This window comes from Hydra vulgaris, chromosome 13, assembly GCF_038396675.1.
Source record: "Hydra vulgaris chromosome 13, alternate assembly HydraT2T_AEP".
Taxonomy (NCBI): Eukaryota; Metazoa; Cnidaria; class Hydrozoa; order Anthoathecata; family Hydridae; genus Hydra; species Hydra vulgaris.
This window is the reverse complement of record NC_088932.1, coordinates 45,605,666-45,624,171: the sequence shown is the minus strand read 5'-3', so window position 1 is coordinate 45,624,171 and position 18,506 is coordinate 45,605,666. Positions and strand designations below refer to the sequence as shown.

General features: G+C 29.3%; 2 protein-coding genes across 2 annotated transcripts; one reads left to right on the top strand and one right to left on the bottom strand.

Annotated features, from left to right (window-relative positions):
- Window positions 1-12,113: 12,113 nt before the first annotated feature.
- LOC136089930 (uncharacterized) lies at window positions 12,114-13,166 on the bottom strand. Its single transcript, XM_065816030.1, has one exon. The coding sequence runs from the start codon at window positions 13,164-13,166 to the stop codon at window positions 12,114-12,116; it is 1,053 nt and encodes a 350-aa protein (XP_065672102.1).
- A 3,584-nt stretch (window positions 13,167-16,750) lies between these two features.
- Window positions 16,751-18,436, top strand: LOC136089929 (uncharacterized). The gene has a single exon (XM_065816029.1). The coding sequence runs from the start codon at window positions 16,751-16,753 to the stop codon at window positions 18,434-18,436; it is 1,686 nt and encodes a 561-aa protein (XP_065672101.1).
- Window positions 18,437-18,506: the final 70 nt, after the last annotated feature.

Below are 18,506 nucleotides of genomic sequence, written 5' to 3'. Positions count from 1 at the left end.
TGCTAGCGTTACTCTTTTCAACGCATTTCTAAAATGTTTAAAAATCATCAAAACATCTAAATAGTCATGGTCAAGTTGTCATAAATGAAATCTTTTGGGTGGCCAGCAATAGCTCTCGATTGCAAGCCATTCTTGTCCAGGCCTGATATATACATATACTTATTTATAAATATGTATATATATTTATGTATATATATATATATATATATATATATCTATATATATATATATATATATATATATATATATATATATATATATATATATATATATATATATATATATATATATATATATAAATACATATATAGATAAATTTGGAATAATTTGCTTCTACCTGATTTAGGCGACAGTTTTATTCATTGCTTGCATTTGTATCACTCAAGCTTCTGTTTCTAAAGTGATTTCCTGCTTAGACTCTTCAACAGCTTGTGGTCTGGACAACATACCTGTTATAGTTATGCGGAAGTGTTCTCCGGAGCGGTCGTCTATACTTTCAAAACTATTTAATAAGTGCTTATTACAGTCTTGTTTTCCGGCCTGCTGGAAAGCGGCATCTGTTATCCCAATTTTCAAAAACTCTGGAGAGCAATCTTATTCGTTCAACTACCATCCCATTAGTTTTCTTCCTATGTTAAGCAATTTTTTTGAATCTTTAATTAATTAACTAACACTTAATCTCTTATCTTGAATCTAATAACTTACTTTCTGATCATCAATATAAATTTTGATCTTCTCGTTCTCGCTGATTTGCTAACAGTAATGACCAATAGATTTTATCGTACATTAGATAGATGTGGAGAGGTTAAGGCTATTTCTATTGACATTTTTAAAGCTTTTGGTAAAGTTTAGCATGCTTTCATAAGCTTTCTTCTTACGGTGTACCTGGTAACATCTTTAAGATTGTTGAATCCTTCCTTACCAATCGTAGTATTAAAGTTTTCAGTGGTCGGTGAACTTTAACTCAGATAAAACCCAGTTTTTTTCAGCTAATCATTATCTCAATAGTCCAGATTATCCTATATTTATGAACAGTAATGTACTCAATGAGTACTGTTTACCTTCTTGGATTATCTATGAGTCATCTTTTAGGATTAACTCTTACTTTTGGTCTTTCCTGGAAACCGTATTTCAAATCGATTGCAAAACTAGCGTCAGCTATGGTTGGATCTCCTTATTGTGCTTGTCACTTTTTTACTCAGGATTCCATTTTTCATCTCTATAAATCTCAAATCCCTTCTTGTATGGAATACTGTTTCCATATCTGGGGCGGATCTTCCAATGATGCTTTAAGACAAGGTAGATAAACACATTACCTACCTTGTCTCTTTAAGACAAGGTAGATAAACACATTGTAAACACAGTTAGACTTACTTTTGCAGCCAACCTCCAACCATTATCACATCGTCATAATGTTGCTTTTCTTTCTCTTTTCTATAAAAATTAAAACTGGTACTGCTCTAAAGAGCTTGCGTCTCTTGTGCTATCTACTAAAATTCATTCTCGTGTTACTCGTCATTCTATAATGCTTCATCCTTTTACTGTGACTGTTTCTAAGTGCTCCAAAAATTCTTATTGGTCTAGTTTTTTTTCTTGAACATCAGTTCTTTTGAATTCGCTTCCTTCAACTTGTTTTCTTAATTCATATAATTTGCAATCTTTTAAGTCATCTGTCAATCATTATCTTGGTCTATAAACTTTATCTTTTCTCTTCCAGTAACTTCTAACTCTAATAATGGTTGCTTGCAGCCTTGTTGGAAGTAAGGGTGTTTATAGAAAAAAAAAAAAAAAGATATGATATGCTTTAAATACGTTAAAGCAATAGCCCTAGCCTCTCTGCTTCCATCTAATGCACAATAAAATCTTTCAGTCACAGTAGTTAACCAATCAGTTGTAAAGCAAGAGGATCGAAAACCCTATTGATTGACTGACATCAAGTCATTTGACTCAAAATGGCATGTGAGAACATTGTTGACCAAAGACTCAAAGACTTTGCTAATAACAGAAAGAAGACAAATCGGACGATAATTAGAAAGGCCAGAATGTTCACTAGATTTTTTTAAAATTGAAACCACAGATGCCATTTTCCAGAAGACCGGAAAACAAGATTCAATGTAGCACTTAATTATTAGTTTAGAGAGAATTGAAGAGAGTTCTGGAGAATACTATTGTAAGACTATGACAGGAATGTTGTCTGGATCACAAGCCCTAAAAGAGTTTAATTGATATTTGACTTAAGCAATGGAAGCTGGAGTGATTTAAATATATATATTAATGTATTAACCTGTTTAATTAGAATTGAAAGAAGAGTATGGCTTTGTGGTTCAAGAGTCAAATTAGAAAAAAAATTATCTGCAAATCGTACGGCCGTATCCTTGGGAGAATGGTAATAAGATCAGTCCCATGAATAAGAGATGGAATGTTAGACCTTTCCTTGTTAATGACACTGTTGAAGATTTTCAGAAAATTTCGAGTGCCTAACTTCTGAGATTAGATACGAGATTTCGTATAAAGAATAATTTAGCTTAGCATCAAACAGCACCTTTTTACATCTGGTCAGGTAGGATCAGTGAGAAGACATAAATCAAGGAGTGAAGGAAAATGATTAGAGTTTTCAGGTAAACAAGTCACAAAGTTGACTGTTTGAGTAAAAGATTGAGAAATGCAGAAGTTACAGACTTTAGTGCCAGCAAGGTCAATGGCGTTAGAGCCAATTCATGTGTGATGAGTATTAGTGTCAATAATAACAATAATATTAGCAGAGGAAAGAAAGAGGGCATATTTAATTTTATAAGAAATTATATCTAAAAGAGTGCAGTCTTGGGAAGAAGGAGAAAGATAAAGAACAAAGAGAAAAGTGATAGAGTGAAGAGGCGCTAAGCGGACGCACATAAAAGAATGGTCAAAGGACTCAAACCTGATTTCATGACAGATAGGTGAATTGATACGTATTTATACCCAAATATTAGTTAATGATCGATTTAGAGAACTAGGTGATGGCATTGGTTTTTTATGTTTTATATTCTTTGATACTTTAGTCATTTTAGAAGTTTGTAAAAGAACTTGACCCAAGGCACAGATTGTACTCGGTACACTACCTAATAGTCCAAGCAATTGCTTCATTTCTGAGACAGAAGCAAAATCCATGCAATGAGTCAAGAAGATCCAGCATTCAACATCCTAAACTGGAAACAATATATTATAAAGTCATCTACACCAGCCTATTTGATGAGGAAAGGGTGTAACCCATTGAGACATAACATAAATTTAATATGTTATAGGGGATATAAAGGGGATATGTATATATATATATGTGTATATATATATATGTGTATATATATATATATATATATACACATATATATATATATATATATATGTATATATATATATATATATATATATATATATATATATATATATATATATATATATTTATATGTATGTATGTATGTATGTATGTATGTATGTATGTATGTATGTATGTATGTATGTATGTATGTATGTATGTATGTATGTATGTATGTATGTATGTATGTATGGATGGATGGATGTCTTTATAAATGTATGTATGAACGTATATATGCAGGCCTCGGCAGAAGTAAATGAGTGCAAGAGCAGAGAAAAGCTCTCCTTAAACTAACATGGCAAGCCATGTGAGCTGCTCCTTTAAACAGCTTCTTATGAGATTTTTTAGTTTTTGCACAAGTTATCTGTTTATTCATTAAAAAGATTAGTTAATATATACAATTTTAGTTTTATATTTGTTAGAAGCAGATGCGATGTAATGTTCATGTCATAAGAACATATACATAACAAGCATCATTCATTGCGCCGCACAGTGGAGTATTTCACGAACAAAATTATTTTATGTTTTTTGTCGATGTGATATGTAGTAAAAAGAAGTTTAAGGTCATTATTTTATATTAAAAGCAATTGGTCACACATGAAATGTAAAAAATTTATATATTAAAACAAAAAATACATATTTTTATACACCTTACAAACTTTACAAATATCTATGACTTTAAAACTATTTAACATAATAGCAAATAACTAAATTTATAATACTAAAAAGGATAATCATACTTGAAAGATGCATCTAACCTATACTGGGTTGGTGGCAGGTTCTAGACAAGAATTCAGGAAAGCCTTTCTAGGAAAGAAACATGAAAATTCTTGCTATGATAGAAAAAAACATGATTACTTTTTAGGATAGAATAATTGAAGGATAGAAAAGAAGAAAGAAATACATATATCCTTTCTGGCAAAGAAAAATGAAAAACTTGCTAGCAAAGACTTTTTTAGGATAGAAATCGCACAAGTAAAAGTCATTTTCTTTTTAGCAAAGAAAATCGGAAAAACGTACTAGCAAAGAAATTTTAGAAAAGAAATTTTAAAAACGTGCTAGCAAAGAAATTTTAAGAAAGAATTTGCGCGCAATTTGGTAATTACAGTTATGATTTTTAATTGAATAAATGTTAAATAAGTATAATCTAATTCTAACAAAATCTTTGTGAAATAATAAAGATTATCTGAAATTTCTGAATCATTCATCAGTGATTCACTTTTATTATAAATGGTAATTCTGTCCTAGCAAGTTTTTTTGGATTAATGAAATAAAATTCTGTCGTTGCAAGTTATTTAGATTTATTAAATAAAATTCTTTCCTAGCAAGTTTTTCGCATTTATTAAATAAAATTCTTTCCAAGCAAGTTGTTTACGTTTATTAAAAAATATTCTTTCTTAGAAAGTATTTCAAGTTTCTTTTCAAAATTTCTGCCAAAAAATATTCTTTTGTAAAAATTATTTTCTAGTAAGGTTTCTTTATTTCTATCATAAAACATTCTATTCTGAAATTATTCTTTCCTAGTTTTCTATCCTCATTTTATTCTTGTCTAGCATGGCACACCACTGGGGTTTCCTAATCACTGAACTTAGTCCTTAGGTTATACCTGTTGTTATGAATTATTTTTCGTTAAAGGATTAAATCCTATGGTTAATCCGCTTCAAGGGGCTAATGATTTGACAACCAAACAATTTGAAATTAATAATTTAAATTTGCTATTGTAGCCCTATATTTAATCCAAAATAAAATAAAATATCTTTGTATATGTCAATGCAATTATTTTCAATTAGAATCAATATCTGATATGTCGTCAATTGTCATCGCTTGAGAATCTTCTAATGTTTCTGGCAACAAGAGTCCTATTGACTCACTGGAAAACAGTTTTCTCTTGTTCTGGGGTCATTTTCTCATGCTGCTTAGCAAAGGATCAGAAGATAGCAGAAGTCTGTTTAAAATATCTCTATTACAGTTTTTTTGCAAAGACTTCCGTGCATAACTCTGTCGATAAAGACGGAAATGTTTGTTTCTGGCTTCGGCTGCTTCTTCTGATAGCTGACCAGTAGGTAGTATAACCTGTTCAATTTATGTGGTGCAATGTCTTAAAAGTTTATGCATAGTCGGCGTCATTGGGTGCCACCCATATAAATCAACATAAAGTTTGGCCGTCTCATTTGCAAAATTTTCAAGTTTTTTACATTAATTTGATGCCCACTCGAAATTAACTCGCTTATAAAATAATATTACATTTTTTTATAAGAGTTATATCAACCTCTGTGAAGTGTGAAGCGGTTAGGGGATTGGCGAAAAATTTTCTTGATGTATTTTCATCATTACTGTTCCCAAATACAGTCTTAGGAACATTAACCAACAGCTTTAACTCATCTTTAAAGGCGTTTTGAATTTTTTGTTTTGTTTCCGCTACTATTTTTTATCTTTTTCTGTTCTTGCTTGTCATTTTTTTATTGGTATTTGATACAATATATGCATCAAGGATTCAAAAAATTTGATACTTACGTGCAGTATTGATAGCCCAAATTTCAGTGTTTTACGGCTTTCTGTCTTTTTTTTATTCAAGTCATTAAAATCTTTTGAAGTTTGCCCACATATATAGCATCTGACTGTTGATGTCATATATGTAGCAGCATTGCAAACTTTTCCATCAATCATAGTAAAAAGAAATTAATGCTTTATTTGCAAATCACCACCAAAAGCGTTTATTATTTCACTTTTTCTCAAGCCTTTTATTTGGTTCTCTATGTATTTGATTTCATCATTAGTTACGTCTTTGCTCTCCCGAATAAAACTTATTTTTATTGGTCGGCAATACGTTGTAGATGATGGTTCTGGGTTTTGCCAAAGCACCTTCTTTTGGCTACCAATATGGCATATGAGCTGTAGGGGTACAAAAGAACTTTGAAATATGTTAGCTCCGCAATCGTCGCTGTTTTGAAATTTTTGTTCAAATGTTTGTTGTTGCGAGCCATCACAACCCCATTTCGAAATCAATTCTAAATTATTTCTTTCTTTTTCATTTAAAGTTTCAACAACTTCATTCAAGTAAAAACATAATCGCCTAGACGTGCGATCCAAAAGATCGTGTAATTGAATTTCTGAACAAGTTTCTGTAACTGTTATCGATTCTTCTGGTGGATATCATTCCTCTTTGGCTTTTTTTATACATGAATAATATGGATAGATATTCTGGTTGGCTGCACGAATAAATTCATATTGTTTTTTTTGTCAGCTCCAAAAAATTTGACAACGCTTTTGGTGGTGTGTGCTTTTTAATGATATCTTCAGTAGATGTGTCACTTTTTCTATATTGTTTGGCTTTTGTGGGAGTATATAAAATTTTCTTTATAACATTAGACGCGTCACTGTTCCTTGCAGTACGTTGAATCATTTGAGTAGCATAAACCAACTCCTCACAAGGTATATGTTTCCTTAAAACCCTTGTTTTTTGCCTTTTCGTTGGTAAACTCATTTCACAAAATTCCTTTGACGGTCGGCCGGGCTTTGCTACCGTCCTAGTTGGTAGAGCTATGGTGGTATTGAGCCATTGTTCGTTATTTTTTTAAAAACGCTCACTTTTACAGCTAGCTTTTTCCCATTTTTGTTTAAATTGGAACTTAAAAGGTGGAAAAATGGTTTTTGGTGCACTTTTCTTCATCGCAGGGCATTTGGTGCTGTTTTTAAGGTGTTCTAATAAAACACGAATTTGGCGTCAATTTTTTTCTAGTCATCTCTATTGTGATAGCTTGAGATTCTACAATAAAAATATGAATTAAATTAAGGCGGTACAACACCAAAAAATTAGGAAACTAAAATTTTTTTTGAGTTTTTCAATTTTGCATAAAATGTGTTAAATTAATCAAAGAACGTTTAGGCAAAGTTACAGAGCTGAATAATTTATCTTTCTTTAGATATGAGCATTTTATTAGAACACTACGTATCTTTTTTTCCTTAGCAACGGAGATACTAAATATTTAACATGGTTGTTAGGGCATTTTCTCCCTAAAAATAAGCTCAATTTAACTGGAGTCTTCAAGCTTTGTAAGCTTGATGTCACTATGTTTTCCAAATTGAAATTCAATTAAAAGTCATTGTTCTTAACCACTAAACACGTTTTGTAACAGTTATCAGATTTGAAAGATTTAGAGTGTTATTGTTTGTTTACCCTTTGGATTTATATTATATATATATATATATATATATATATATATATATATATATATATATATATATATATATATATAGATATATATATATATATATTTAAATTAAATAAAAGAAATATATATATATATATATATATATATATATATATATATATATATATATATATATATATATATATATATATATATATATATATAGATATAGATATATATATATATATATATATATATATATATATAGATATATATATATATATATTTAAATTAAATAAAAGAAACATCTGATATTCTCAAATCAACACCTGCAGATCAGGAGATTTCTTGTGTTAGCTCAAGAAAGTTAGATGTATCGTTCAGCTCGGATAAATGTGAATCTGTCGACTATTTTATACTTATTAACTTTTTATTGTTAAAGAAATTGATTGCACACACTGTTTGCCCCAATTGCTTTATTGGAAATTTGTTAATCAAAGATAACGTTGGTTCTCGCATGGGCTTTTGTCATTTACTTGAGATGAAGTGTACAAATTGTAACTTTTCTAAAAATTTTAGAACTTCACCAAAGTCAAAGAATTCTTTAAACACAAATGAGTTTCCTATTGATACTGTTAAAAAAGAACTTTCATCTCTAAAATCACCATATAAGATCAACCTGCAAGCTGTCATTGGATTGTGAGAAATAGGTGCTGGTCATGAGTTGATGAAAACTTTTTCCTTCTGTATGAATCTTTATTGTTTGTCGCCTAATGGCTTTAATAAGTTAAATAAAACTGCCATGTTAGTATACAAAATTGCTGCTGAGGAAAGTATGCAAAAAGCTGCTTTTGAAACCAAATCAATAAACAACTCTCTTGAAATGAAAGAAGTTAGAATTTCTATTAATGGTTCATGGCAAAACCGAGGTCATAGTTCGTTGAATGGTGTTGTAACTGCTGTTTGTTGTGATAAATGTATTTATGCAGAGATATTTACCAAACATTACAATGGATGTAAAATGTGGAGATCTAAAAGAGGAACTCCAAAGTATCAGTGTTGGTTGGTTGATCATCAGTGTGAATCGAATCACAAAGGTTCATTGACTAGTATGGAATCTGTAAGAGCTGTGGCAATGTTTAAGAGATCTTTACAAAATAATAAGTTGATATATAAAGAATATATAGGAGATAGGCATACATCTTCTTTTAATGATGTAATAGTAGCAGATCCTTACAAAGAGTATGGTATTATGCCCGGAAAACTGTGTCGAACATGTTCAAAAATGGTTAGGAATACGTCTACAAAACCTTGTCAAAGCCCAAAAAGATACTAAAAAACCAATATCAGGCAGAGGTAAACTCACTGAAAACTGCATTAATTCAATGCAAAATTTCTATGGTTTTGCAATCAGTCTAATGTGGGAAACTTGTATTCAATGAAGAAAGCAGTTTATGCCATACTTTTCCACTTCACCGATTTTCCTGATTCCTACATATGCCACCAGTTTTGTTCTCGTGGAAAATATAGTTGGTGCAAATACTGGGCTCTAAATCAAAAGAATTATAAACCCAAATCTACCATACCTCTATGGATTAAAGAATTAATTCTACCAATAATTATAAATTTACAATCAGATGAATTGTTATCAAAATGTTTATATGGAAACACACAAAATGCTAAAGAGGCACTCATTTGGGCTCGTGTACCAAAAAGAGTTTTTGTTTCTAAATCAACACTGGAAATGCGAATGTATTCAGCTATTTTAGCATACAATGATGGTGCGAAGGGTGTTATTAGTGTTTTTAGACATTTTGGTTTACATGGTAAGGTATCAAATATTTCAGCGACTTCTAAAAATAAAAAAAGGATTAGTCAAATGAGGTGCAAGTCATCAGAGAAGGGGAAAAAAAGAAGAAAAACTCTTAAAGCCATCAAAAAAGGTCATCTAGATGAGGAGAAAGCAAATGAATGTAATGACAGTTATGTTTCAGGAGGATTTTAAATTAAAATTGTAAATAATATATCAAGAATTTTTCAAAGCTGTTCATCTCAGTTCGCGTTTTTTCGTTTTTGCTTAAACTTCAAAACACAGTTTCTTGAGTTAGCATTGCTCATTTGATCTGAAATTTTCAGTACTTGCTCGAAATACCTATACAATTCATTTAACAGATGGATTTTTTTTTATAATCAGTAATTTTTTTTTTTAGTCAGATCTCTCTAAAACGTCAAAAAATAGATAAAATATGAGGAAAATCTACATAACTCATCATTTACTTTGATATTTAAAAAAATCTATCTGTTAAATGGAATAAAATAGTGTTAAGAGTAAGTGTACGAAATTTCAGGTCGTATGATGATGGCTAGCCGTAGATATAATGTTTTGAAATTTAGTCCAAAAACGCATTTTTTGATAGTTTCTCCCCCATTATGGTCCTATTGCTAATTAAAAAAAAATTTTTTTTTTGCTTTTTTTTATTTAAATCATTTGAGTAAACTGTATTTAAAAGCATTTTTATTTTGGAGGTTTATTTCATTTTTTTATTTATTTGATGTTATACCACCTTAAATAAAAGTTTTAATTACAAAAAAAAATGTTTTTGCTCGTTTATTAAACGAGCCGAGCTTGAACATCATAGGCTCGTTCATATAGGCTCGATTAAAGCTCGAAATATATATATATTTATGTTATAATAATATTTATGTAATAAATAAAATTGTGATATTATATATATATTAATATATAATAAAAATTATTTACAGACGAGCCTTTAACGAACAATTTTTTTTTACTTAACGAGCTTTAAACTAACAGGTTACAATAATTGTTTGTTTCATAGTATTGTCTATTAGCGTTTAAAAATTATTACCATATAAAATTTGCAACCCCCTCAAATTGAGGGGGGTTTAAACTTTATACGGTCATAATTTTTGAACGCTAAAATATTTTAAAATGAAATCTAAAATTTATCGATGAATATAAGTCTAGTCAAAAATAGTACAAAAGATACTTCATCAACTTGTTGCTCTCACGTTTGGGGCAAAGGGGGGGGGGCAAAAATTTTGGGGCTTTTTTGTTCCCAGCCTCCAATCATCGCAATTTTTTGCAAACCCTCATTATTTGACATAAGTATAAATATAAAAATGTTTGGAGTTTGCTCCATGTCTGGAAGTTACCTATCTCGAACACCAAAAAATTCTTTCTACGCCTCTGAAAGAGTCTTTGATTCGTCTTAAAATCCCTATAACATTTCAAAGTTATATTACTTCTCAATCTGTTACAATAAGTAACAAGGTTACATTCTCTAGTTTTTAATTAAATATTAAGTAAATAAACTTGATAATGCAGTATGTTTGTTTATCATTGCCGTATTGCTAAATATCATCTTTTATTTTATTTTTATTGTCAAATAGCATAGTCTCAATTGGTTACATTGTCACAAGAAAAAAAAAGTCTCAATTGTTTTTTTTCAAACTTTTTAAAGTGAAACCAAATGAGACGTAACATAACATAACTAAATCTAGATTTAAGGCATAAGTAAGATACATCTCAAATATAGATTTTTTTAACGTTAAAATTGGTTACACTTTAATAGGTAATTTAAATTAAATAAAAAGACGTAAAGTAACAAAAAAAATTGTATTTGTAACATATTTTAATTACATATTCTATTTTACAAAATTTATGAAACAAAATGTTATGATTCATTACACAAAGAGGGTTATAAAACAAATAAATAGATTGCTTGTGGGTTGGTGTTTTAAAAAAAGACTATTTTAATTACAATAATCTTGACAAATATTAATGCATTTACAATATTGTTAACAAATGATAATATCAATCAACAACACAGAATCTATGTTGTTGATGGGTTAGTCCATTTGGTTATAAGTAGAACATAGTATTATTAATGCTGAAACACAATGATAATAAAAACCGAAAATTGAAAAGTTAATCCACTTGGCCTTTACACTATCCATAAATATATCGTGCCCACAAGCAATAAATCTACATATAATGTCAAGTTTTTTAAAGACTTCTCAATGATAACGTATTAGTTAATTATATCAAGGTAAGTAGCTCTTCAGTTTTTTCAAGGACCTTAAATTATATAAGGTTTAGTGTTCTTTGAAACCATCACCTATGCATTTCTTTATCTTTTATATTCTTGACATTGTTTATCCTTTTAGCATAAATATTATGCTATGAAGATATTGTATGTCTAAAATGTAAAAATACGCATGGATATGCGTGTAGATATTTCCAAAAACACATTTAACGCCAGTTATAAATTAACTACCAATTAAAAAATGTTTCAAAATTAAAAGATACCACAGGTGACAATGTTATATTATTATATAATATTATTAGGTCAAAATTTTACGTGTCAGTATGTGTTATGCTACATCTTGGTTACATAAAAATAATGAACATTTTGCATGTAACAAATCACATTTATATTACAATATGTAACTTAATTTAAAAATGTTATAACGGGTGATGCGGAAGTTATCGGACAAAATAAAAACGTCAATAACTTATTTATAAGTAAAAAAACAAACTACTATTATATTTTTTTTAAATAAAGCATTTATCTTTTAATAAAAATATATTATTTTTCATATGAAAAAACACCACCATCTGCAATTGATCTCAATTTTGCTCTGACGCCTTTCATATGCAACTGTGAAAAGTTTAAATCAATTTCTTGTAGTTTTAGTTTAATGCGATCAATCAAAACTTGCTCTGTTGAAGCTTGCCAATCTCCTTCGTAAACCTTCTGTGCCAAATGTCCCCATAAATTTTCAATTGGTTGTGCTTGAGGCACATTTGGGGGATTGGATTCTTTATCAACGTAATCGACATATTGGTCCATCCAATTTAGAGAATCTTTAGAATAATGAAAACTTGCTAAATCTGGCCAAAATAAATAGTTAAAGTCTCCATGATACTTGTGAATAAATGAAAGAAGTCGTTTTTCTAAACATTCATTAATATAGATTGATGAATTGATCGCTACAGCCTTGGAAGAGCGAAACAATGGCTCGGACATACCACGGTCAGATATGGCTATCCACATTAATAATTTTTTTGGAAATTTCTCTTTTCCTATAAAACGAACACTTTCTGGGCATGTCTTTTTGTTGTTTGCGTAGTATCCAAAATTTCCAGGCATGCTGTCCCCTGCAAAACAAAAGTATTTTTCGTCATCGATGACTTGAAATGATTTTGTGTTATAGAGTTGGTTAACTAGTTTCCTGCTTCTTTTCTTTGCCTTTATTTGTTGTTCTATAGTGTATTTTGGAGTCTTTTCACGTTTTCTATATTTAATATTCATTTTTTTTAACTGACGACCAATTGTCGATTGATTTACACCGAATTTAATACCTATTTTTCTCTGACCGACCCCTTTTCGATTGTTGACAAGTCTCGTTAGTTCGGCTTTCTTTTCTCTAGTCCAGGATGTCGGGCGACCAGGGTGCTTTCTATCAGAAAACAATTGAACAGTTTCAAGTCTTTTTAGGTTATCATATATTGTACTTCGAGCAAATCCTTCCTTTTCAAAATGATTTACGATTTTTTTTTTTTTTATATTAGGTTTATTTACAAAAAACATTTTTAGTCGCTTTCGAAAAGATTCTCGTTCAGCTGCATTTAACCTCATTTTAAATAATTGTGTTTCAAATAATAAAGTTTATATTTTATAGAACGTTTATACCTACGCATAAAACCACAAAAACTAATTATTATGCTCAAATAATGAAATTAGGATTTGTCTGATAACTTCCGCATCACCCGTTAGAGGTTTATATTCAGTTGATTAGCTGAAATTTGTTAATAAAATTTAAAAGAATAATAAATCTTTAAATTGAACTTTAACCCTGAATTTTTACAGAAAAGGTATTATAATGTAAAAAAAAAATTTTTCAGAATTTTTTATTTTTACATGTAAATTAGGCATTGTCTATTATTATACTTTAAATGTTTTGAAAAATAAAAAAGACTAAACATTTTTTAACTAATTTTGAAATAAAATGGATTTGATATAATGAATGAAATAATATAAATAATTTTTTGATATAAATGATTGAAATGTTTAGTTTTTTTATAGTTTACTATTTTTATGGTTTTAGGTTAAAAGATGTTTTAAATTAAACATACTTAATAAAAAATGCAGTATTTTAAAGTTCAATGTGGGTAAAATATACTAGACAGTGCACACCTTTATCTGATAAGGTAGTTTGAAGGTTATTTTGAAGTATATCTGTAACGTAAGACTTAAATTAGTAATCTGGAAGGTTTGCAGAGAGTATCAAGCATCTAAATCCTTCAGAAAGTCCGATCTGAACACCCATTCAGCAAATTATGGGTTATTTAATAAGTATACAGTAACTGTATTATAAAAGTTCTGTTTTTTATTGTTGATGATAAGTGCTCATTCACTTTAAACAATTTGCTGATAATGACTCATCTTTTTTTTTTTTTTTTACAGAATTATCAAACCATGATTTATTGAGTTTTTAGCATATACATTTTGTATGTAATACTCTTTTAAAACATCCTAATCTGTCTAACAGTATATATTTATATAAAATTTATGTAGTTTATAAAAACTTTTTAAAAAATTTTTATTTTAAAAATTTTATATCCTAATGATTGTTTACATCTTGCTAATCGCATGGTTATCATCATGTGTCCAGTTTATTTTAAAATATGTTTTAAAATAAATTTATATGTTTCAAATAATTTAGTGAGTAACCACAATTTTAATAAATATAGAAATTTAAACAAAGTTTATTTCTTATGACTTTATTTTTAATTTTTGCATTTTAGTTTTGAAAAATAATTTTTTGGATTTGTCAGACTGAACTTATTAACACTTAAAGACTTTTTTAAAATTGTATTTTTGATTAATAATATTTTTTTGATAAATAATTTCATAGAAATAGAATTGAATATTATTTATAATCTCTATTTATTCATCATACCATCTGAAGATTGTGTATAAACATGAAAAATTAATGACGAAATTTAAAAAATTTATACTGGATCAAATCAAGTATAATTGTTATAAAATTAGGATAGATAAGTGAGGAAAATAAAAGATTTGGAAATAGATTAATAAAATACTTTCAAAAATTAAATAAAGTGAAAATAGTTTTTGCTGATATAAAACTATCAAGGTTTAGATTATGTTTGTTGTTGTTGTTTTTGACAAATACAATTTTTGTTTTGTTTTATTCATTGTTATTTATAATACTTTTATAAGTTAAAACAAAGTTCTCATGAGTTTTTTGTTTTTAAACTATTGAGCTGTGTCAGCAAGTTGTTTAGAAACATTTTTTTTTGAAATACTTTATATATAATATTGTTTAAGTAGTTTTTAAAATCAAATGTTCTAAAATCAAAACAAGACAACTTACTTTGACATATGCTTTTGTTATCTGAAAGCATATGTCAAAGTAGTTCAATTTATTTATTATTGGTTCAACTTATTTATCTTGTTTAGAAAGTATAAATAAATTTATTAAAATACAGTTAAAAAGTGTAAATACAAAATTAAATATTAAAAAATAGTTTTTTTTATATTTTAACAAAAGTTATAGAGTAAAACCGGGTCAAACTGCACACTTATTAATAAAAATTAAATGTTTTTTTTTCTTTTAATTTTTTTTTTTTTTTTCGTTTTTTTTTTATTAGATAGGTATTAAAAGACAACATAAGATTAGGTTAATATATGTTAAAAAAATGATAATAAAATTATCGAAAATATTATATGTAAAGAAAAAAAAATGTATGTGCTGTGGAGGTTGCTAAAGTTGATGAAGGTAGATTAAACATTTATGTGATTGCTAATGCCTTATGATTTATGTTGCTTTTGTTAAGTGGAACTAAGCCAGTGTACTGGAAACCAGCGATTGCATGCAAGCGTGTAAAACATTTTTCCACTCTCGTACAGCAGTTTGAGCAACGGTGGAAAAGTTTGTTTATCTAAGTTCTTACATTTTGAGTCTTTGTATTACTTTGTAAGAATTTCTTTCCATGCTTGTTTGGCATGACAATAGACACCTCTATCCAATGGTTATAGAATATGTGAAGAATGCTCTGGTAGACAAATCAAGATTATTTTGTGTTTTTTGCACATCAATACCGCTTCCAAAGTTATGTGAGATGTATGCCCATCTAATACTAAAATATGAATACCACCAATTGCTCAGTTTCGGGTATAAATACTTATTTCAGCCATTCAAAAAATGTATCGTGCTAAATCCAATCTGATTTTGAAATTGGATATTTGGTGCCAACTGGACCACCTCTTGCCCAGTCAGGACGAAAGTTTCTTTTGGCTTAGTATATCACAAATGGTGGTGCAAAATGCCCATCAGCGTTGCAGCGATTGCTTACAGTATAATGAATTTTTTCATTGCTACCAGTAAGTTTAAATGCACTTCTTGTCCCTTTTTGACACAATACGGTTGCTTTGCTTTGATCACCCAAAAAAACTTTTTTATTACAACTCCAAATATGCGACCCCGTAGTTACACCAGTCTGTTAATATTGCTTGGCAACGTATTTAAAATAACGATCAATTATATCAGGCGTACAAGAAGCTGCTCTTTTAGATGCTAAGTTATCCACTTTTCTTGTTGAAATTTCTTTTGACCATCTCTTCATAAAGGCATAAAACTAGTCATTACCAGGCTTGCCATTTTTGAATAAGTGCAATTGATCTTCGTGTTTAAGGTAGCCACATGCAAATTTTAGGATTTCATTTCGGGTTAAACCATAACCCCAATCACTAAGTAATTGGAACGCATGTACCATCAATCTTTCTGTTTCATTTAAGATTACCGTTGTTGTACCTGAGCCATGGAAGTCTTTGTAGTTGTTATTTTTGCGATCTTTGAGCGTTGAGACTGGAACGCCTTGTTTGAATTCAGCTTTTTTCAGTGATGCTTTATTTTCTTTCATATCAGTTAATGCGGCTAGTATATCATCTTCCTTGTATGCTGTTGATTTTTTAGTTGACATGTTAAAGTGAGTGAGGTAAATTGAATTGAGTGAGTGATGATTATATTGAGAAATAGTATAATAATTGGTTTTTAATGAGTAAGAGATGATTATATTAACAAATAACATTTTTGATTAAACCGGAATTCATTTTTGATTAAACCGGAATGGACCTTTCCCATAAATCGGCAAAAACGCAGTGCATTGTGGTAGTTGTATTCATTTAAATCAAAGCAAATGTCGAAAAGCCTAATAAATTATAACAGTGATGTTCAATTATGTGAAAACAGTGAAATTGAACTTTGTGAAAACAGTGAAATTGAACTTTATGAAAACAGTGAAGATGATAGTGAAATTACTGAAGGTGAACTCACTTTTAACGGAGAAGTTGAACTTTGCGAAAACAGTGAACCACTCTTTTCACAAAGTTTAACTTCACTCTTTTCACAGAATTCGATCTCACTGAGAGAAGTTGAACACAGTGAAGTTGACTTCAGTTCAACAAGTGGTGGATGTACTTGTTGTGTACCAAATTGTTTTAATAATTCTAAGCGTAATAAAAACTTATCATTTTATGTTATACCCAAGGAAAAAGTGTTAAGAAAGTTATGGTTAGCCAAAATTAGCAGAAAAGACTTTAGTCCTTCTTCTTCACACAGAGTTTGTTCAGCACACTTTCAAGGGAACAAAAAAACTTATATGAATAATGTTCCAACAATTATTCCAAAAACAGTTAAGCTAACTGCTCGTGTACCAAGGAAAACCAAAAATAGCCTTGGTTTAATACATAAAACAATACAAATACCTTATAGTGAAGAACTATCGACACCTGTTTTAAGCTACGAAGAAACATTAAAACAAGAAAATAAAATTCTTAAAGATCAAATTGAGGACATTATAAAAGAAAAACAAGCGTTAGAAAACACTCAAAAAGAAGCTATATGTAAGCTCAATGACAAAATACTTCTATCACAATTTACAGTTGAAAGGTTTAAACATAACAAAGAACATTTCAAATTTTACACAGGTTTTGAAAATTTTGAACTATTTAAAGTAGTCATGAAGTTTTTAGAACCAGAAATATATTCACTAAATTATTGGGGTTCAATGTCTACTGTTGCTGACGATTTAAGTGAAAATTCTTCATCTAAAACAAGAGGAAGATCACGTATATTAAACGTTGAAGAGGAATTTTTCATGGTGCTAATTCGACTACGTTGCGCCTTTCCTATAGAAGATTTAGCAATACGGTTTAATATTTCATCAAGCACTACCAGTAGGATATTAATTACTTGGTATGATTTTTTGCACATAAAATTTAGATCAATTCCAATATGGCCAACAAAAAAACTAGTTAATGAAACAATGCCTAGCTGCTTTAAAGATGTATACCCTAATACTCGTGTAATTATAGACTGTACAGAAATATTTACTGTGATGCCAACTAGCTATCGCACTCAATCAGCTATGTTTTCAAAATATAAACATCATCACACAGCAAAGGGTTTGATTGGTATTGCACCGAGTGGTGTCATTACATTTGTATCTGATTTATATGCTGGAAGATCAAGTGATAAACAGATAACAAATCATTGTGGCATACTAAAATTATTAGAAAAAGGTGATAGCCTGATGGCTGATAGAGGTTTCGATATCGTAAATGACTTACCAAAAGGAATTAGTCTCAACATACCACCATTTCTTGAAGGCGATTTTCAACTTACATTGGAAAAAGAATTAGAAACAAGACGAATTGCATCTGTGCGAATTCATGTCGAACGTGCAATTGCAAGAATCAAAAACTACAGAATATTACAAAACACATTTCCACTTTCAATGGCTGCTGACATGAACAAAATATGGGTCATAGTTTGTTATTTAGTTACTTTTCTGCCACCTCTAATAAAAACTGATAGCAAATAATGTAACCAGACAAAAAAAGAAACATTTTATAAATATTCTGTAAACGTTTATTTTACTTTAAATATTTCTG

Excerpts from the sequence above, each read along its gene's own strand:
- LOC136089930 (XM_065816030.1), bottom strand. The coding sequence starts at position 13,166 with ATGAGGTTAAATGCAGCTGAACGAGAATCTTTTCGAAAGCGACTAAAA.
- LOC136089929 (XM_065816029.1), top strand. The coding sequence starts at position 16,751 with ATGTCGAAAAGCCTAATAAATTATAACAGTGATGTTCAATTATGTGAA.